Source organism: Podarcis raffonei, chromosome 12, assembly GCF_027172205.1.
Source record: "Podarcis raffonei isolate rPodRaf1 chromosome 12, rPodRaf1.pri, whole genome shotgun sequence".
Taxonomy (NCBI): Eukaryota; Metazoa; Chordata; class Lepidosauria; order Squamata; family Lacertidae; genus Podarcis; species Podarcis raffonei.
The window spans coordinates 56,384,267-56,407,408 of NC_070613.1; the positions used below are offsets into that span (position 1 = coordinate 56,384,267).

The 23,142-nt window shown below is 41.9% G+C and overlaps 1 protein-coding gene across 3 annotated transcripts in view; it reads left to right on the forward strand.

Moving 5' to 3' along the window:
• The window catches only part of SUGCT (succinyl-CoA:glutarate-CoA transferase), a 291,279-nt gene that overhangs the window by 14,279 nt on the left and 253,858 nt on the right, over nt 1–23,142 (forward strand). For all 3 annotated transcript variants that reach the window (XM_053359422.1, XM_053359421.1, XM_053359423.1), the window contains exons 5-7: nt 279–329; nt 7,016–7,136; nt 19,474–19,565. In XM_053359422.1, coding sequence (XP_053215397.1) covers nt 279–329; nt 7,016–7,136; nt 19,474–19,565 — 264 coding nt within the window. The remainder of the gene's footprint in view (nt 1–278; nt 330–7,015; nt 7,137–19,473; nt 19,566–23,142) is intronic.

Here is a 23,142-nt window from a genome sequence, read left to right on the forward strand (position 1 = left end):
TAAGAAGGTTATCTAGCTGCCGCCGCTGAGTATTTAAAAAATGGAGAAACATTTTTCTTCCATCTGTGTAATCCCTGTCATATTATTATTATTATTATTATTATTATTATTATTATTAATCCCTATATCACTGTCAGTTTTAGAAATTAATTGTTGGATGCAACTGTTTGGTACTTTAAACAAGCACCAGGGCTGACTTTATTTGTTTTAGCAAAAACAATTCAATGGGAACTTGTTATAATCTTATTAAGAATATTGCATTCTTTCTCCATTACTAGAGCATAGCTGTTAATATGAAGAATCCTAAGGGAGCGAAGATAATTAAAGAGGTATGTTTTAAATACAGAAAAACCCCTGATTCATTTATGCAGCCTGTAGATTAAGAGCACTTCCCAGGGAAATTGCTTTTATAACATGTGAATACAAATCCTGGGTGAGATCCAGCGTAACATTAGGGCAAGATGTGGGAAAGTAAATGTTGCGCAAACAGTTTCCATTATGTAGGTGGTAGTGCAAGCAGAAGTATAAAATGGTGGTGTTGTTGTTGTTGTTTAGTCGTTTAGTCGTGTCCGACTCTTCGTGACCCCATGGACCAGAGCACGCCAGGCACCTCTGTCCTCCACTACCTCCCGCAGTTTGGTCAAACTCATGCTGGTAACCTCGAAAACACTATCCAACCATCTCGTCCTCTGTCGCCCCCTTCTCCTTGTGCCCTCCATCTTTCCCAACATCAGTGTCTTCTCCAGGTAGTCTTCTCTTCTCATGAGGTGGCCAAAGTACTGGAGCCTCAGCTTCACGATCTGTCCTTCCAGTGAGCACTCAGGGCTGATTTCCTTAAGAATGGATGTGTTTGATCTTCTTGCAGTCCATGGGACTCTCAAGAGTCTTCTCCAGCACCATAATTCAAAAGCATCAATTCTTCGGCGATCAGCCTTCTTTATGGTCCAGCTCTCACTTCCATACATCACTACTGGGAAAACCATGGCTTTAACTATACGGGCCTTTGTTGTCAAGGTGACGTCTCTACTTCTCAAGATGCTATCTAGGCCTGTCATTGCCCTTCTCCCAAGAAGCAGGCGTCTTTTAATTTCGTGGCTGCTGTCACCATCTGCAGTGATCATGGAGCCCAAGAAAGTAAAATCTCTCACTGCCTCCATTTCCTCCCCTTCTGTTTGCCAGGAGGTGATGGGACCAGTGGCCATGATCTTCGTTTTTTTGATGTTGAGCTTCAGACCATATTTTGCGCTCTCCTCTTTCACCCTCATTAAAAGGTTCTTTAATTCCTCCTCACTTTCTGCCATCAAGGTTGTGTCATCTGCATATCTGAGGTTGTTGATATTTCTTCCGGCAATCTTAATTCCAGCTTGGGGTTCATCCAGCCCAGCCTTTCGCATGATGTATTCTGCATATAAATTAAATAAGCAGGGAGATAAAATACAGCCTTGTCGTACTCCTTTCCCAATTTTGAACCAATCAATTGTTCCATATCCAGTTCTAACTGTAGCTTCTTGTCCCACATAGAGATTTCTCAGGAGACAGATGAGGTGATCAGGCACTCCCATTTCTTTAAGAACTTGCCATAGTTTGCTGTGGTCGACACAGTCAAAGGCTTTTGCATAGTCAATGAAGCAGAAGTAGATGTCTTTCTGGAACTCTCTAGCTTTCTCCATAATCCAGCGCATGTTTGCAATTTGGTCTCTGGTTCCTCTGCCTCTTCTAAATCCAGCTTGCACTTCTGGGAGTTCTCGATCCACATACTGCTTGAGCCTTCCTTGTAGAATTTTAAGCATAACCTTGCTAGCGTGTGAAATGAGTGCAATTGTGCAGTAGTTGGAACATTCTTTGGCACTGCCCTTCTTTGGGATTGGGATGTAGACTGATCTTCTCCAATCTTCTGGCCACTGCTGAGTTTTCCAAATTTGCTGGCATATTGAGTGTAGCACCTTAACAGCATCATCTTTTAAAATATTCTGCCTCCCATTGGATTTGGCTCCTGCCCTGCATTAAGAATGAGGCTGCCACTAGCAGAATGTCTTTTGCTTTAGGAGACTGTTCCAAATGGATTTCACCCATTGCTCTGTTCTGTTTTTGTATTTCACCCTTTGTTATTGAATATATCACATCTGTGAAGGAAACGGACTGTTGGGTATCTTTGTGTGCACCCTAATCTCAGAGCGGCAAGGGACTCCAGGGGTTCCCACCAGGGCTCAGTTTCCTTAGAATGAACTTGAAATTAGACTGTGGTGTCTTTAGGATATAGGGTTTTATTTACACAATCTGAGCACAGGATGGAAGGGCTCACAGCATTAACGACCCCAACAGCTCTTGCTGTCCCATTAGGTTTCCAGGGGGCTCTCTAGAAAGAGGGAAAACACTTGGAACAAGTATAGGTATTTTGCTCTCCCCATTAAAAAAGGATATTATAGAGTTTGAAGAGGGCAACCAGCATTTTTGGAGGGCTGGAACACCTTCTTATTAGAGAATGCCTTGTTGTTTGGGGCTATTTAGTTTAGGAAAAAAGGTGGTTAACAGCATGATCCTTTGCAAGTATACTTGGGAGTAAGTCTCGTTTAGTCAAGTGGAATTTGCTCCCAGGTAAATACCCATAAGCTGCAATCTTGTACCCATTTACCTGGGAGCAAATCCCACTTGACTAAACGATACTTACTCCCAAGTGTACTTGCAAAGGATCTTGCTCTACATGATAGGTGTTAGAAAGTTATTAATAGCATTGAGAAAGTGAATAGAGTGTGTGTTTTTCTCTTGCTATAGTAGAATTGGGAATCATCCAGTGAAGTTAATTAGCAGTTGAATCAAGACAGACAAAAGAAATTTAATTTGTGGAATACACTGATGTATTTTGGCTAAGATGGCTACAAAGAGAGATTAGAGACATTCATGGTGGGGAATTGGCTTATCAGTTGCTGTTAGTCATGTTGTTTGTATGAAGCGTCCAAGCTCCAAGGCACTATAATCACCACATACCTGTCCAGTCTCCCCCTGGTGCCCTCTCACCACCTGGAACAGGTTGTGGAGCGTGGACTGGCAGGCAGATGGGAAGTCTGTGTGCCAGGAGATGTCTATGAACAAGGGTGTTGCAAACATTCCTGGGCTTTGTGGTGCAGGAGAAAAGAGATTGTGCTGGTTCTATCCTGTACCTTGACTCCTGTCAAGGAAAAACAGTTGGGATTGAATGAATGAATGAATGAATGAATAAAACTGATAATTAAGATCAGGAGGACTTCCTCAGTCATTGCTGAAAGAGGCCTATGTGTCCGTTTCTGATTCAGTTTCTCAAAGGCATTACGGTCTTTTCTGCTTTTCATAGCTTCATGTGAAAGTCAGTCTACACATGTAGCAGAATGACATATTTTTTTGCCTCAGTTTAGTTGCTTGATGTCAGAGCACTGCAGCGTTGCTGTGTTTGCTGAAAAGGAATGATTGATTGCTTCAGAGAGCTTGTTCACTGGTGAAAAGGCTGAATACTAGGAAGAAAGGAAGCAGAACTGATAGTTTCATTTTCTTTTGCTCTGGCAGAGATTACAAAATGCCTTTGGCATGCAAGAAAATAGATCAGAAGCCACAGAAATAATCTGGTTTATTTTTTCACTTTTTGTCAAATTCCTATTTATCTGTAGACTCTTCAGTCTCTGAATTATGGGAAACTTTCCCCATTTTGATTGAAATGATTAAGGAGGCTCCAGAACCTTGTCACAAAATAGTATTTCTCTGTTGCTGATTCATCTTGGCTGCTGGTCTGACACAGACATATGGGAAGAGCCCAAGAAGCCCCCGATGGACAAATCACTTTTCTACCGGTATCAAAATATATCCAAGTTGTCCTTCACAACAGAGTCAGATGAAATAATCCAAATGGGAGCAGTCAAATATATTCACCATCAACTCATTAAATTGTAGATGTTCTGGGAAGCAATAATAATATAGATATTTTTTAAAAAATAATTCCTCAGCTTCTAAGATAGCAGCCAAATACTCATTTGACCCTGACCATTCTTGCTTTGACCTATGATTCTGTTTTTCTCTCCGACTGTCTTAGCTTTGCAGTAATTTGATTAGTTTAGTCTAGCTTGCAAAATGTAAGAATGACATAAAAAAAAATCAGAATGTGGAGTAATTGTAAACGATAGGCATTCTACGCTTGCATGCGATGCTGTTCATTCAAGCATGATTCACATCCATAAGATATTCTCTGGCTACACAAAGCTCATAAGGATGTGTTCTTTTTCTTTCAGCAACAAAGCTTTGCCTAAGTGGTGTACAGTGTTGTTGTTTTAAGTTCCCATCTGTTCTTCTGATGGAAGAACATATTTGTTGGCCTGGTTTCTTTTTTAGCCTTAAGTGTAGCTAAACAATCACAAAAGCTACAGCAATAATGGTTGTGATTGCTGATATGATGACACCAGTTTACAGAAACCAGTTCCAGTGTATTCATACTAATCAGCCAGATATATGATATTTTTCAGAAAATGATTTCTTGGCCAATTTAAAATAATCTAAAACAGGTCGCTTCTAAACAAAATCTGACCTTAATATTTGTACGTTTACTTATGTGGAGGGGAGAGTGCATTTGGGCTATGGGAAATAGGAGGGTGTTCCTGCAATAGTAGGGTGCTAGAGTTCTTTTGTGGGATTGGTTGTGTTAGCTCTGAGAGATGGAGTCCCGTTCTTACAATGGACAACACACATGGCTGTTGCATCTATCTCAGATGCCAAAGGAGGCACAGTCAGGGCAGTATCCTGCCAGAACCAGGCTTCAAAACTTATTTGGTGCTGATCCTAAATAATATTGTCAAGTGCACCCCAGTTTCTGAGTGGTAAGAGATCTCAATGTCTCAGTGTCCCAGGGCCTTGAGTTTCATTTCCTTGCAGTGAAGGTCACCGGAGACTGCTGGCTTTTTCAGCACTATAATATACATTTATACAATCATATGTACAGGCTGAGCATAAGACAGAAAGGTCACTTCTGTGGATCTGTTTCCCCCTTAGCCTTGGGGGCCATGGGTTTGCTTTCCAAAACCTGAGCACTGGATCCGGAACAGAGAGTGAGTCCGGCCTCTCAGTCTGTTTTGTCCTTTGCCGTCTTTCAGACACAAATGCCTTGCTGACACCTCTTCCAGCCAGTGAGGCTTGCCCTTTTCTGCTTACATTCAGGAGGATATCCTGCTATTCTTTTCTCGGGCAACTCACTGTCCTAGTTGACATTACAAGTTAGATAATTAACAGACCTGGTTAGGCTGTTTATGTAACAGGATGAAATTAGCTTCTTTGCTATCAGTCTTTTCTTCCACAGAATCCAATCTTGCAGCAGTATAATCCACAGGAGGAGATCCCAAAAACCCATTTGGTCTAACCCAAATTCATTACAACCTAGATGTATAGCTTCATTGCATATATTTAGTGGGGGAAGGAAGAAAAGTCGAGCCACAAGTGTTAATATGTGTTAATAACTGAACTTTGTACAGCCTAAATAGTACAAAATCAGAGGAAGGCATGTACTGTATAGCTAATGTTTATGTTTCATACTTAAAGTACTCAAGTATAGAAACATCCTTTCCAATAAATGAATTCTCACAAACTCTTTGTTGACATGTGTGCTCTGGGTAGATATAAATGCTATTTTATAAGGACGTATTTGAATGGGGCTGATGATTTTTGGGGTGGGGCATTGCTTTGAGTATGCCTTGAGTATGGTTTGAGTATGCCTTGAGTATGGTTTGAGTATGCCTTGAGTATGGTTTGAGTATGCCTTGAGTATGGTTTGAGTATGCCTTGAGTATGGTTTGAACTATGGAAAGTTTACAAATAAAATGAATTATGCATGATCAGAGGCATGGAATATTATGGGCCACGGAAGAAAAAGCAGGATATCTTGATATCAAGAGTTCAAAAGAACTGTATACATTGTAGATGCAATCTAGAAAAGCTATGACTGACCATTAGGATTGCAAGATAGTCATGACTAGATCCAGTTCCATCTGTTTCCGTGCAGCTTAATCCTGCACATATTTACTGGCAGGAGTCCCATGAATTCTGTGCCTATTTACTTGGGAATAAAGCTTCATGTAGCTCAGGAAGCTGCACCTTTGAGAAAACATGCCACATTGAAAGTTGCCATTTCCCCATTCAATATTAATATTTTTTTAAAAAAACTAACAAAGCTCAGCAAGATGATTCCCCATTGCCCCTCTGAGGCACTTGGGTACAGGTTTTCATTTCAGAAGTCGTGAATATATGCTCTGAAACTTCAGTTTCACTCTCGAGAAGAGTTACACAAACTTGAAAATCCCAATCCCTGCTTTTAGCAATGACCAAGAACCTTTGCACCTGTTGTATAACCCCAGAGCTGCATATGGAAATAGAAGGTGTTTGTAACCTCCTGCTCAAGGCTGTTATCTGTCCCTTCCACCCTGTCCCTCTCTTCTGCACCCCAGCCGGGGAGGAATGGTCTCCCATACGACAGTCTTGTTTAAGGGTTCAGCTGATTATTTCAGCTCTTTGAATTTCAGATCTCCAAGAGCCAACACACCATTGAAAAAGATACCCTATATATGAAGTGTTTTGACAATATCACCAGCTTTATCAGCAAAACAAAGTAAATTGATGTTTCTGTTTCTTCTGCACCTGTTCCTGAAACAGTAACTGACAATTACAATGTAGGTTTTGCCCCTTGTTACGCCTAGGCAGCTCCTATGGCAACTCACTGCCACAGTCGTATGGTGGCAACATACATCTGACATATTGAATATTTTACTGGAGAATCTGCCCCTCTAAGGCAGACATCATGTCTGCTGGGTAATTGCCTAGGGTGTAAAAAGCATTCGTGCAGGATTGTAAATTTTAATTAAGCGAGGCTCTTTTGGTTTTTGACTTGGGTACCACAGCAGTGCTAGAACTGTCTTGTTTACTGAAATTTTAAATTAAATTACATTGTGAAGTTGCTGACCTTTTGGAAGTTCATTAAGAGTCTGACTCATCCTCACCTTTTTATTTCCAGCTTGCAGCTGTTTGTGATGTTTTTGTGGAGAATTATGTCCCTGGGAAACTATCTGAAATGGGCCTGGGGTACGAAGACATTAACAAGATTGCACCTCACATTGTTTACTGTTCAATAACAGGTATTTAACTTGCGTTACACCTCAGTGATAAAGTATTCAGCAATTTTATTTTCTCTCTCTGGTATTTTGAAGCGAAAGAAAGACATTTTTTAAAAAAATCTGCTTTTTATTTTTCATTTACATTCTGGTTAGTGGAGTGTTAGTTGTGGAAAAAGTCATAGCATTCTCTGGCCCCACCTTCCTGAAAACCAGTTGGAAGAATGGCTGGGGAATTTATTTTATTCCCCACTCCCCCCTCTCCTTTCAGGCCAAGGCTGGAATCTGGCTTTTTTCTCAGAACGCTAGTTCTGCCTACCAGCGCCATGTTTGATTCTTACGAAACAACTGGCTTACCCTGCCTCGTGATGCAGCTTGTAAAACTGTTGGTGCCACGTAGGAAACCTGGTTTGTACAATCCAGGCCTCTGTAGGGGTCTGATGAAGCTGCAAGCATGACAGCTTTTGTACTGAGGCATCGTTTTTTGAGAACTTCTTTCTCCATGCTGGGGCTGTCTGAAACACTGGCAGGCTGCTTTTGGGCTGCTCTAATCATGCAAAATCACCACACTGGCCATGTCTTCATGTTACGCTAACACATAGTTTAAGCACCATGTACATGAGCAAAAAGTCTGCCTGAAGCCTGCAGCTTCTGCAATCCCACCTTCCCTCCCATGTAGTCTTGGGAAAGGACTTCAGAAGAGTTACCTTAATTTTACATGTAAACTGTGGATCACAATTTGAAGCAAACACTGGTCAGTTTCAAAAAATGCCAGGTTCAAACCACTAACCACTAAACCAACCTTCCCCCAAACTAATGCCCCCCAATTATTGTTAGATTGAAACTGCCACCAGCCTAGCAGGGATGCTCATATAGGCTGGGGCTAAAGGGGAGATGTTGTCCAACAGCCTGTGGTGGGCACCAGGTTGGCAAAGACTGTGCTGAACTCTGGTTTACATGCAAATGCCTGTGTGTGAACAGCCCTCACTTGAAGGTGCCAATCAGGCTGCAAATGCAAGAATGGTTATGGTGCTGCAGAGGTGCTTGTGTGAGGGCCTTGGTTGGATCCTGTAACGTTGTCATGTGAGTAAATGATCTCTCTCTTTCCTGAGAAAGATTATCGGGGCTGGTGAACTATTTCACAAAACTCAAGGAAGTAGCCTGGCTGTTCCAAAGGAGCTGCTGGTTATTAAATGATGAATCATTTCATTTGTTAACCACTAAAAATAGTAGTTCGTGTACATGGCACAATAGTGGTAACTAAATTGTCATCTTTGGTCCACATGCTTAAGTACCTCTTTCAGTTTCCACGTCTACCTATGGGCCTCCTGCAGATCTATGGGAAGCTCCAGGCAGCTAATGCTAAGCACATGTGTAAGTGTTTATTGCTTCCTTCTCCTATGGTGCTTTTGGGTTTAGTAGCCCTTTAACAAGTCTAGGTCTTGTTTCATCTCCACAAAGCATTGTGATATCGGAGCACCGTTGTAGGTGAGCAAAGCCAGGACAGCACTTGGTTTTTCTCCATGGTTCCTTTGTGTTATGGAGCATTCTCTTTGACCTTGTGCCGTTTCTGACCTTTCAGTTTCAGTTTGTGGTCTGGTTGTTGCTTCACAAAAGTTTGTGCTAGCCAGAGGGACTCCTCTGTATGAAAACAGATTTTCCCCTCGCTCCCTGTCTCTTTGCAATATATAGCCTCTCTGACACATATATTCTGTTCTGGATATTTTCCTATTTATATAGACAGTTGTTGTCACATGTCTGTTGTTCATTGCATCAGCTTTGAAGGTTTCTCATATTGTGCTGTCACTGTGACTCTGGGATGCCTCTGTAGGGAGAATAGTTGGTGCCAAAAAGTCTAGTCCAACTTCTGCTTTGATGCCTCTCAAGTTTGTGGTTGTCCCAAGAGACTATGCCAGCCCAAAAAGGATTCTTTCTATTAGAAGGACAGGATTCCTCATTTAATGCGAGAAAAAATTAATATATTCTTGGCATGTAAAGATTTAAAACACACATACTCACTTATAGACTTGAAATAAGCCAAAATTTCAGTCATTTGCAACCTAATTGCTTGTTTGGAGACTTTTCTTTGGGAATGAGGCAGGTAGTGACATTATCAGGAGACGTAATTATTATCTTTAGCTTTGGAACGTGTATGTGTTTGCACTTTGAACTAACACATTTTAAAGGGACACTTATAAAAATATTAAGGTGTTTGTGCCTGTGTTTTGATTCCCATCCTACTGCCCCTGCATGGACCCGACCACATTTGCCTTTTCTTCATTATCAAAAACATTTGTTCATTTGGTTCTTAGAAAGAATCCAGACAGAAGTTGTGGGATAAAAATGGAGAAGAGAGTACTATATTAAATGCTGTGTGGAAATATAGTATTAGATCCAATGTCTTAGCCGTGATAAGGAGCCTTCTTCGAATGTAACAGCTGCTTTGGAGATTCATGTAAATTTAACATGTAATTCAGACATTGATGCTTTTGCATAAGGTACCCCATTGCTCTTAGATCTTATTATTACTATTCTTTTTAAACAGACCATGGGTGTCTTTTAACATGATATTGAGTAGAACATTCTGTTCCTATAATATGAAGCATAGTGGACTTGCTTTAACTTGACTTGGGTGAGGTTATTAGAACAGTACCATTGCCTTTTAGTGGACAAAATAGGCTAGCTAATGCATTGGATAATGTGTGAATACACAGATGTTTAGAAAACTGCACCCAAAGATCAATAATATGATTGATCAATAATCAATTTGACATGCCAACAGTTTTTGATACCATTGGCAGGCATTGCCAGCTGTTCTGGGCTTACGGGCAGAGGGAGAACTCAGTGGGCACCATTGACACTTCACCTCCTATTAAAGCCAATCAAAGCCTTATCCTAAGCCTCCCTCAGATGCATCTCCCCTCACTACACCTCCATGCTGCAATTAAAGTAAAGGTAAAGGTACCCCTGCCGTACGGGCCAGTCTTGACAGACTCTAGGGTTGTGCGCCCATCTCACTCAAGAGGCCGGGGGCCAGCGCTGTCCGGAGACAGTTCTGGGTCACGTGGCCAGCGTGACATCGCTGCTCTGGCGAGCCAGAGCCGCACACACGCCGTTTACCTTCCCGCTAGTAAGCGGTCCCTATTTATCTACTTGCACTTTGACGTGCTTTCGAACTGCTAGGTTGGCAGGCGCTGGGACCGAACAACGGGAGCGCACCCCGCCGCGGGGATTCGAACCGCGACCTTTCGATCGGCAAGCCCTGGGCGCTGAGGCTTTTACCCACAGCGCCACCCGCGTCCCCATGCTGCAATTAGGCTTGCGTAAAATGTTCTGTTGGCTACAATAGGCAGCCTTTGCCAAGCCTAATTTCAGAAGTTGGGAAAGTTGCTGCAGCTTGAGGGGGAAGCTCTGGGCTCCTATTGGAAGCCTCATGGAAGACACTGGCAGGTATGTGCGCACCTGCTGGTGTTCCATTGATGAGCCCTGGAGCATGGTGTCCTCTTGGACTGCCTCTGCAGGTTGGGGGTGGGAATTACGGCGATACATTGTGCACCTTGGTTAGCATTAGCCATGGTTGTGGGTAGTGCTGATGTAACCCTTAACCTTGGTTAAGTCTAGCAGGAGTGACTTTCATGTAAGGTGAGGCCTGGGATGAAGGACCAAGTAATCTTACATTCCATTTCTTCTCCCTTAGCCCAGGTTAAAGGGTTGAGAACATGACATTGTCACTGGCCCTAGGGGAAGTACTAAAGAATAGTAACTAATTTAGCAATATAAGGTTGTCTGCATTGTGTTTTTATTTTAGGATTGAAACCATTGTAAAATAGAACAACATTTGCATCAGCATCAACAAATTAAATTGTTTTCAGTGCAATCCCCCACCCCAAAAGTGAGTGTTTGGAATCGAAGAGTTAAGGTGGTGATTGTTGACAATCCACGTAGCATTTCAGAGAGCAAAGGTCCTGTGTGAGAAAATAATTTGTGTGTAGATAACCCAAATATGAACTCCTTTTGGAAATTTTGATTACTAAACTTGGATTTCTTATCTAAACAACCCTGATTGAATCTACATAGCCCCCTGCGCTGGTGATTGTTCTGGTGCTGCTATTGATGATGCACCCCAACAGCCTTACTGCTTGGTGATACTCTCAGGGCTCTGTCCATCTGTTCTTGCTCATAGGTTGGCTTAGTTAGTGATGGGGGTAATCTTAGAAGTAGCGTTACTTTGATCTGTTCTGACAGCTGGGTGTTTGAGGTTGCTTTAAGTTTATTGTGTTTGTCCAGTTAACGTAAAGCACAGAAAAAATGTGCTTTTGTGGATGGCTGGTACGGGCTGCTTTAATTAGAGACTGAACTATGAAGGAAAGTAGATCCATTTATGAAGAGGTGGCAACCATTAGAGGGTCATCTCCAAGCGATGACACACCTAATGAAAGCAACGTTGAAAAGAAAATTGTGTGTCGGGATGGGGGGAAAAGGAAATACACCATACTCAGAAGATCCTTTGCCTTTAAGACAGTAGCATTATCAGTGTTACGTACCTGCTTGAGAATTTGAATCTGCTTTTAACTTCAGGTAATCTGGATAACTCAGGCAACCTTAGTTAAATCAGCAAACCTCTTTCAGTCTATGCATTTCCTTATTTCATTAGCTAGAACACTCTAAACCCCAGTGGAAAAAGCTTACATCAACTTCCTTCAATTATCCGTGTCCTCTTCAGACCCCCTTGAAGCACAGAGCCGAACTTTTCAAAGGTAGAACATGAAGTTGAACAGCCCACCGGTGTGGTCTTGTGGAAAGTAAACCCTGAAGAATTGCAAGGATGTACTGGCAAAATGTACAAAGTGGAGTCTTCAACATGTTTGCTCACAAGCAAATCCCAGAACGTTGCTGTAATTCAGGGATGGGTACTCTGTGGTTCTCCAGATGTTGTTGGAGTGCAGCTCCCAGAACCCATTGGGCCACATTGGCTGGGGCTGAGGGCAGTTGGGATTTAGCAACATATGGATGACCACAGGTTCCTTAACCTTTGGCTGAACACTGTTGCTGGCTTCACTTGTAATGAGATTGGAAAGGATGGTAGACATGGGGTAGGGAGTCTCTTGCAAAGATATTGCTAAACTCTGCTCTAGGTGAAGAGGAAGTTGCAGCTACTCCTGCAAGCAGTGATACGTGCAGGTGTAGTGCTGCATTCTTTTGATCCCCAGAAAACAGTCAATTACAGTCTCTTATCTGTCAGCTCGTAAATCAGGAGTGCCTGCTTCTGCCGGCTTTAATTGCCTGGCACGGACTTCAAAAGTCTCTTGCTGGTATGGCCGAAATAAAATCCACATACTTCATTCCTTCCTGGAATGCTGCAGCAGCCAACAGCAGTCCTACACCAGTGTAAAGCCTCGGATCTGGGCCCATAACCTCGATGTTGGCACCTGGGGTCGGAAGGCCAGCTGGCTAGCCCCCAGCTGGATCCTCTCCCTTTCAGCCTTCACGCTGCGAAGATTCATCAACCTCCGGCTCTGACGTAAATCAGCGACTCAAGCTTGCTGCCTTGAGCACACTATACGTAGCAGAGTAAAAACTGCACAACAGAAGAGGCTGAGGCTGTGGATACATACTAACACTACGAATTTATTTTACATAAATCAGAACAAAGAAACATGTCGTCTCTCCTTGCCGTCTTCTCGGAGAGAGACTCAAAAACAAAAGCAATACACACTGAGTAGAAGTTCCGCTAACAGGACCCAGCAGTCTGTGCTGGAATGTAAACAGACATGTGACACGCAACAATCCCATGTCTGCAACAAAAGGTGGAATGGAATCTCCCAACACATTCTTGGTAGGCAGAGAGGATAATTTCCAAAGGTGTTTATTTTTATGCACAAATAATCAAGCAGAAGCACATCATAACCTAACAGGCAGTTCTATTTGCAGTTAAAGATCCACCAAGGTCCCAACTAGATTCAGTGCAGTGAAAAAGTGCTGCCAGCTTTTAAAACTGTTTTAAAATAACAGCCGTGGGGGTTCTTGGTCTGAATCACTCCACTTCCAAGGCTTGCCATTACATTCCAAAAGCTCCAGATAGATTTCTAGCCCTTTTGAGGAGCACCTCTCACCATTAGCTATGAAAGCTCAACCCATCTTCTTGGACTGTTAGAAGTTCCATGTCTTTGATTGTTTCTGGAAAGTGCAGATAATAGGCACCTGTCATATCTCAACAGGGGTGCTGTTCCACAGAACAGGAGTAGCCGCATGGAGAGTCCTGCTCTGAGATGCTGTGGAGCTGGGTTTTGTTGTTTGGGGGACTTTAAGGGGAAATTTCTGCAGAACCCAGTGAACTACCACATACATAAGTAATAAGGCAGTCTCTCATGTAACTTGGCCTTATATGTTAGTATCATCAGTGTACTACAGTGGTACCTCAGTTTATGAACTTAATCCATTCCGGAAGTCCGTTCTTAAACCGAAACCATTCTTAATCCGAGGCGCACTTTCCCTAATGAGGCCTCCCGCTGCTGGTACCCTTCCACCGTTCAGATTCCGTTCTTAGACCAAGGTAAAGTTCGCAAACCGGGACACTACTTCCGGTTTTGCGGAGTTTGTAAACCGAATCGATCTTAAACAGGACTGTCCTTAAACCGAGGTACCAGTGTAATGACACCTCGCACTGTGTCTCCTGATGGCCACTCCCACTGCTTCATATAGATGATAAATAGCATTCAAGACAAGAGAGTGCCCTGGGGCACCCCATAATTCAGGTGACATGGGGCAAAGAAGTACTCATCCAGTGCTATCTCCAAGAGCCTAAAATGATTTCTCGCCATGTAATTCCGGATTGTTTGAGGACTTGCATGTCGTCAGGCTTTTTTTGCCTTCCTTCAGGTATCTATTCGTTAGGGGATGAAACAGCTTTTTAAAATTTAATTTCTTTCTCACGACATACAGGCGGGCGGAAATGGTTGAAGGTGGGGAGAGCAAAGCCGCTCGTGGGAAGCCAGGAATTCTTGATGGTGATAGACATGGACAGGGTGCCTTCTAGGAAGGGGGGAAGGTCAGGGTGTATGGGCTCGGTTTGGCAGCACCTAACAGTTTTGGGGCAACTTGGTGTGGGGTTTGTCTTTAGCTGAACCATGTGATCCTGTCCTGGGTTGTCCTCCTGTCAGGATGCTCAAACATGAGCAAGAACACTCAGTGGGGAGCTGTAGTGAAGAAAGCCTGTACAGGCAATAACATGTCCAGTCCTCTGCACCAATTTTACTGCCCCCCTTTAATTGACATCATTCTAATCAATTATCTGGAAATGAAATAAAACCATAGCCGGTATCCCAACAAAGAATGATTTCCCAGTACCTGCAAGTGGGAAGCAACTTGATTTTCAAGAAACAAAATTATTTTCTGCGTTTAACAAGATGTCTTAAGGCTATTTAAAGTCTACATTTTGAGCGTTTAAATGGCTTTCATGCAGATGACCCAATACGCAATAGAAAGCAGATTCTATATGTGTTATTTTCCAACTTACAGTAAAGTTATGCGGTGTGCAGAATTATGTACCTGAGAAGACACAGAAAATTTAGTTTATTTTGAAAAACGAATAGGGCATTGCTTTTCTAAACTTTAAATAAATAGTGTGTGTTTTCATTGCAAACAAACAAGGATGGTATGGGAATTAAAGATGAATGAATTCTGAATCATACCCTGCTGCTTTTGTTCCTCAAATTGATTTGCTCCTTTTCAGTGTTAAATGAAACTGTACATCTGGTAATGCATATTGACAGAGAGAGATAAACAACATTCCTGTTCTGCTAAGGAGCTAACTTGCTTGGCATGCTGCAGTGGACTTTAATATAGATGCTATTTCTTAGGGTTACTAGAAACCAAATGTGCTTTGATATTTCTGATGATAAGCAGAATCAGTTTCTGATGCATGCATTTTGGAGGGGACTTGAAAAGCAGCCGAGAAGCCTTGCTGCAGTCTATGCTGTGTTTCAGGAGTTCCACCAATAAAAGTTTTATCAACTGGAAGAGTTTTGAGTGGAAAAAACACACAGATAAGACTTTGGGATCTAAGTGACCCCCCCCCCACCCTCAAGAAACAGAAAACAAGGTGTGAAAGGGAAAGACTTAAACGGAGGCCGTTTTGTGAAACAGATAATTGCTTGTCTTGTGGAAAGGCAATTTAATTGAAGGATCAGGCCTGCCATTTGGGCTTCCTTCTGCATCCAGCCTTGTTCCTGCCCACATAGTGGGACTTCTGCCTTTGCCCAGTTTAGTTGGGCACCAGCTGCATCTATCCCTGAGGATGTCTATTCTGTCTATAGCAACAGGTGCCCCAGTTACATCCAGGTTAGATTACTCCAGTTCACTCTTTGGAGTCTTTGGATCATGTTAACAAGTGCTCTGGTACACTTGTGTGGATTATTAGTTTCAGGGCACAGTTCAGAGAGTTGCGTCTTTCTCCTGCTCCTGCTCCTCCCTTGAATTTTTTAAAAAAAGAGTAGTAACAACATAGTAGTGCTGACCTTTGTAGTGTACACATCAAAAAGCTGTTGAGGTCAACAAAAAAAGAAGAAGTTACAGACAAATGATTAGACTCCTTCAAGTGACATGCAATTTATAGCCTGCTGCCACAAGCAGTTTTGCTATCAATACATTATGTACTAGGGATTTATTAATACCTTCCCTAAATATAGAAATGGGATGCGGGTGGTGCTATGGGTTAAACCACAGAGCCTAGGGCTTGCCAATCAGAAGGTCAGCAGTTCAAATCCCCGCAATGGGGTGCGCTCCCGTTGCTCGGTCCCTGTTCCTGCCAACCTTGCAGTTCGAAAGCACATCAAAGTGCAAGTAGATAAATAGGTACCGCTCTGGCTAGAAGGTAAACGGCATTTCCCTGTGCTGGTCTGGTTGACCAGAAGCGGCTTAGTCATGATGGCCACATGACCCGGAAGCTGTACGCCGGCTCCCTCGGCCTATAGAGCGAGATGAGCGCTGCAACCCCAGAGTCGGTCACGACTGGACCTAATGGTCAGGGGTCCCTTTACCTTTAAATATAGAAAGGAAGACAAGAACAGGATTTTGAGCCCCTTAATAATTTGTGCGTAGGATATCCTAGAAGCTGCCACCTCACATACCAGCTGCCTGTTCATTAAGATCTATTGAGGAGGCCATCCTCTGTCCCACCTATGGTGGTAATGAGATGGCTTGGAACATGAAATAGGGCCTTCTCAGTGGCTGTACCAGTGTTATGGAACACCTTGCCCCATGAGGTTTTGATGGCTCCATCTTTGATTGCAGCTTGGTTGCTTGTGAAGCCTCTTTCAGCTTGGCAGGCTTTGGATTTGTCCTTCTGAGTTGTTATTAGGGGGAAACTGAGACCCCAGAACAGTTTTGACCCCCTAACTTCAGTGAGTCCACTTAGAACTTACAGTCATGGGAAAAAGAAAGTGCACCCTCTTTGACTTCTGTGGTTTTATTTATGAAGACATAATAACAATCATCTGTTCCTTAAAAAGGTAAAGGACCCCTGACAGTTAAGTCCAGTCGCGAATGACTCTGGGGTTGCGGCGCTCATCTCGCTTTACTGGCCGAGGGAGCCGGCGTTCATCCACAGACAGTTTTTCCAGGTCATGTGGCCAGCATGACTAAGCCACTTTTGGCGAAACCAGAGCAGCGCACGGAAATGCCTTTTACCTCCCCACTGGAGCGGTACCGATTTATCTACTTGCACTCTGACGTGCTTTCAAACTGCTAGGTTGGCAGGAGCTGGGACCGAGCAACGGGAGCTCACCCCGTCACGGGGATTCGAACCGCCGAACTTCCGATAGGCAAGCCCTAGTCTCAGTGGCTTAGACAGGTCTTAAAATTAGGTACGTAAATACAACCTCAGATAAAGAACAACAAACAACATCTTACACAGTGTCATGATTTATTTGACAGAAATAAAGCCAAAATGGAGAAATCATGTGTGAAAAACTAAGTACACCCCTACTGCTTCCATAGAAGTCCTACAGAAAATGATTACTTCAAGTTATTGCTGCTTAAGGTGGTTCAACAAGCTATTGAATAATAAGATGTACTTAGTTTTTCAAAATGGCTTTTCCATTTTGGCTTTATTTCTGTTAAATAAATAATGACACGATGCAATATGTCATGTGTGGTTGTTCATCTGAGGTTGTATCTACCTAATTTTAAGACCTGCTAAGGAACAGATGAATGTTGTTATGTCTTCATATGTAAAATCACAGAATTCAAAGAGGGTTCACTTTCTTTTTTCCATGACTGTTCAGTGGTACCTTGGTTTAAGAACAGCTTAGTTTATGAACAACTTGGATTAAGAACACTGCAAACCTGGAAGTAGGTGTTTTGGTTTGTGAACTTCGCTTTGGAATAAGAACATGTTTCGCTTCCTGTTGAGTGTGTTCCATTTGTAAATGTAGTCCCCCGCTGCTATGGGAAAGCACGCCTTGGTTTAAGGACGCTTTGGTTTAAGAACGGACTTCCAGAGTGGATTAAGTTCGTAAACCAAGGTACCACTGTAATTGAAATCAACCCATAATTTTAAAATGACAACCTCAGAGTTTCTTGCATGGTCAACAAGGAGGAAGAACAAATGGAATACTTTTAAAAAAGATGATTCCAGAATGTATTTTAATTGAAAATTTATTTTAATTTTAACTGTTTTTTGTGTGTATTCTAACTTTGTACATTGCTTATAGACTACTGTAGTTAAGCGGCATATAATTTTTTAAAAATAAATAATATTTTGTATTCAGTTTATTGTTTAGAACATGAGAAGGCAATGAAGGCTACAAATAATGTTTTGTATGTAAGAAGGGGGCATGGCACCAACTCTCTGAAGAACAATATTACAAAGTAGAGATGTGGCAATTTAAAATAGGCTGAATATGGAGTGCATATCAAAATACTGTACACCCAAATTAAAGTCTCATGTTGAATATAACTGATTGGTAGAAAGGACTTTGTGATCTGAAAATGTGATGTACTTTTTTAACCCCAGAAAATCTTTAATAATAATAATTTTAAAATTGTCACAAGCCATCTCTGAAGCTTAGATCGTTTGGCTTGCACTTGCTCAATAGTACATAGGTCTGCGTGTTTGGTACATTCTTCTCAACATGTGACAGGCATTTTCTAGACTCAATATTTTATTCTAGCATATTTGGCAGCCCTATAATTATAAAGATGCATGCAATGCCTCACTTTAAGTTTGGTTTTTCTCATGCTAGAGCATTGCTCATGTTTCTTTGCTTAGTTCATTAATCTTTATTAAATAAAGATGTTGGTTGTTCATAATGGATAAAACTGATATTCGGCAGAACAAGAAGTCTAAAGGTGTTTCTTATTAATTTGTCATTAAGTGGAGAGATCTAGTTTTCTGGATTAAATCTGTGGTGATACCCTGTGCCTGTGTTCTCTCTGTTTAGGGAGTTGGGGCAGTTCCATACAACAATACGTACTTTGTACCAGGGCATAAAATTTATGTGCATTACATATATTAGTTCTGAGGGGTGTGTACATTTGTTTTGCTGCTTGTTCCTTTAAAATGCATAGAAGCAGCAACTGGAAGAGCAGTTATTTAAATTACAGCAACCATTTTAAAATGTACATCTATAAATAGAAATTAGTGTATGCAGATTTTATGCAAATATATATATTCTTTATTCCTTTTTGCAGCATTTGTACCAGAATGTGCTGCTAGTCTAGCATGATACTTTATACTTCTGATTATGAAAATCTATGACCTCATCAAATAGCATGGACTTCACTTTCTATCTCTTGGGGAAAATGCTGCTTTGGCCCAGTGATTATTATTATCTGCTTCTGGAAAGCTTTGAAAGCTTGCTGCAGCCTAGCCCTATGCATGTCTTGCGTGTCGAGGTCCCCAGGGTCACCCCAATAACTCACACATCACACAGAATTTTTTGTTTAAGATTTTTGGCATAATTTTGGCCACAACTTTATTAAAATACAAATTTGTGAGTGAGTGGGACCTCCTTCCATATACTGTATGCATAATATTCTTGCATGTGTACATAGGAAGCCGGATAAAATGTTGTCTCTTAAATAGATATAATTTAGCAGCACAAGAGGCTTGTGGACTGGATGGTCTAAGGTTTTGCATAATGGCTCTATTAGTAGCAAAGCAATGTGCTTTCATTGATAACAGTAGCCAAATGGAATGCCTGCTTGCCTAGGAAATCTACTAATTTCAGAATGGGAAACTTGATAGAAATGATAGAAATAACTTATTTAGCAAACACACACCATCTTGATTTGCCGAAAAGGTTAGTCACTACCACTGCCCTGTACGTTCTTCTTAAGTTTGTTTTCTCTCTCTTTTTAGGCTATGGCCAAACTGGTCCGAAGTTTCAACGAGCAGGCTATGACTCTGTCGCAGCTGCAGTTTCAGGCCTCTTGCATATCACAGGCCCCCAGGTATGCTACCATAAGTGAAGCACAGTGCTTTTGCTGTAATTCAAAACTTCAGCGTTGCATGGTTTGCAGTAATGGACAGAATTAATGAGATTTAGGAAGTGGGAAACAGTGGAAAGAAGATACTGTGTAGTTAAGGATCATCTTGGCATGCTGTCAGGGCCTCCTCCTCAAGAGTCTAAAACATTGCCTTGATTTCAGATTGATTTCAAGAAAGAACAAGTGGGTCCCTGCAGCAAAATGTTGCAGTATCCCTGGCACCCAGGTGTGTTACAGGTGTGGGCCTGTGATATAGGGTGCTTAAAAAGTTAGCATTAAAGACAAGAGTCCTAGTTCAAAGGTTGGTCTTCACGTGCCACATTTATTGATTGATTTTTAGGTACTACTGGTACACATGGAAGACAACTGAGTATGAGACTTCTCCATGCTATTAAATAACAACAACAACAACAACAACAACAACAATAATTGATTATTTATACCCTGCCCATCTGGCTGGGTTTCCCCAGCCACTCTGGGCGGCTTCCAACAGAACACTAAAATACAATAACCTATTAAACATTAAAAGCTTCCCTAAAGAGGGCTGCCTTCAGATGTCTTCTAAAAGTTTGGTAGTTATTTTTCTCTTTGGCATCTGGTGGGAGGGCGTTCCACAGGGCAGGTGCCACTACCGAGAAGGCCCTCTGCCTGGTTCCCTGTAACTTGGCTTCTCGCAGCGAGGGAACCGCCAGATGGCCCTCGGCACTGGACCTCAGTGTCCGGGCAGAACGATGCTTGATTTGGCCTTCTGTGAGGTTAGAGAGGATAATTTATGTCTGGCCTACAATTATGCAGGGCTGCTGAAGCTACTCTCTCTCAGCCTGGCTTTTGTACTTGCAGTTGGGTATTATACAGTAAACTATGTTGCAGGATTGCCGTATGGTACTCTCTCAGTTCCAGGCTAACCCCACAACCTGCAGTAGGGGTTTAATACAGGCAGCAACCATTTTGCACGTGTTAATTGACATCTGACTGCCAATGTGTGGGTCCTTTTGGAGCAAGGCGGGCTTATGCACACTCTCCCTATGTGCACAGGGACCAGAAACACAACTCTTGTGCAAAATGGGGGTTGCCTGTAGCACTGGACAAAGGTCTGGTGTGTAGACAACATAGAGTCTGCGCTGTGGTATTATGTGTGAACTGCACCACAGAGCTATGGTAAAAAAACCTGTCCCAGCATCAACCCTTCCAACCTGCAGTTTTGGGGTAATGAATGGTGTTTGCTTTGAAATTTGCATTAGCAGGGCTACTTTTTTTAAACGTTTCACAGTAAATACGAACTGAGAAAGATCAGGAACTATTCTCTTAGCTGCTGTTTTGGGGGGGTTTCCGGATTGGTGCCCATCCCAGCTATAAAGTGAAATCCAGTTTTCTGTGGATTTCTCTTGCTGGTTCTCGCTTCTCCTTGGGGACATTTGAAAATAAGACGTCATTGTGAAGTTGAAAGTGGTTCTTTCTTCCCCGTATAGCTGCATGTCCCTTTTTTCCATTCTCTTCCCTCTCCTCCTGGTTGACATTTCTCCCCTTCCCAGTCTCTCCCCCTTTTTGTGCCATTCAGTTTTTATGGGGCTGTTTGAAAAGTTTCTGTTATGTACTGAGCTGCATCCTAGAACAATAGGATCCAGAATGCAGCAGTCTGATTGGTCCGCAGGAGCCACCCAATCCAGCTCCAGGTGGAAGTGAGTCAGCGATCTGATTGGCCTGCAGGAGCAGCCAATCAGGCTACTGGATGAAGTGACTCAGTAACCTGATTGGCCTGCAGGAGCAGCCCAAAATTAGCCAATCATGCGGGGCCCATTGTGTAAATAATGTATATATAGCTAGATGTTTTGGGAAAGGTTTCATTCATTGCTACTATGAGCTGAATAAAGAGCATGAAATTCACACATCAACTCCAATTATATTTCAGTTTCTCACTTTCCTTTCCATTTTTTCCTGCAAGGAGAGATGTGAGTAAGAAATTTTAGTTATGTGTTGTGACTAGTAATTCTGGTTTGACAGATACAAAGTTGTTTAAAAAATGGAAGTTTGGATTATTTGTTTATTGGAAGAAGTTCTTCTCTCTGATTTGTTTGCAAAAATACAAAAATGGAATAAATCAAAAGTTTAAAAATGTAGCTTATGTAAGTATAGAACTGATTGCTGATTATGTTTTAAACTTAACAAAATAATGTGAAGTTCTAAACAGTGGAAAAGCTGAGCCCATTCTGTGTCCTGCAAAGTATCCTGGGACGCACCATAAAACCCTATTAATTTTATAGGGTTTTGATGGTTTTAACCAAAAATGAAAAGTTATAAAGCATTAACAACAGTAATAAAGAATAACAACAACAATATTTTAGATTGTAGGCAGGCACTCTCTTACACTGACATTTGTAAGGCACTTTTTTGACTTCTTTTGGCTGAAGAATGGGATAAAAATGCTGCTAATAATTTAAGTAGCTCCCCGTATACTGTACAACTTTTCCCTGGGCTGTGCAACAAAATAAAATAATGCAATATATAGTCATCATTAAGAAGCAATAACTCAACCTTCATTGCATAGAGGCAGCATAAAATCATTTATGGCCCAGGTTTAAAACACAGATTAAAACCCTGTGATAAGAAGGGATCAGGCAAGGCTCTCTGCTGAGTTTCTTCCACAGCTGAAGTGCCACTACTAAGAAAGCTCTCTCCCTCACTTCATGGGGGGGGGAGGGGGAGGGGAAGCACCTGGTAGGAAGAGGTGACTATTAAAGGAACCTGTCCTAAGGTGTTTAGGGTTTTGTAGGTTAAAACCAGATCTTTAATTGGGTCTGGGAGTGGACTGGGTGCCAATACGGCTGATAAATCACTGACATAATTTAATTAAAACTTGTGGTTCTGCTTTGAACCAACTGTGGTTTTCAGGCCATTTTTAAAAGCAGCTCGACATACAAAGCATTTCAGTAGTTAAAATGGGGTGGGAGCTATATGATATGATAATCTTTATTGTCATTCTCCCATACAGAGCAACAAAATTGAAAAATCTACATAAGACATTCAGAAACCAACAAGCCTGCTATCAGAACCTGGTTAGCCCCCTAAAAACTCTGATACCCCATTTTAAAATAAAATATACTCCCATAGAGACTCCTTACACTGTGTTTAAAACTATCAAAGCATGGATAACCATGGCTATTAGACGATTTACCATCAAGATAGAAGAACTACTAGAAGATTTTCCAATCATAAACCATAAAGGAAAACAATGATCAGTAAGACAATTCTACATATCCCTCCCTTCTAATTGCTGTGCATTTAAATTGTAATATTGCCGCGGCAGGGGACTCTTCTATATGGTTACAAATTGTGGGCCGCTCTGAATGTGTTTCAACTTGAATTGATCCCTATTGAGTTGGATCAGACTTTTAGGTAAAATACAGATGATGATGATGCATCTGGTATTATCATTTGGTTATCAAACTTCTCCTGCAAAGCTTTGATCTCCAGCCAACACATTTGGAAAAAGATTAAAGCCAAAGCAGTAGGGTCTAAAATGCCTGAATAAGAAAAAATGGTG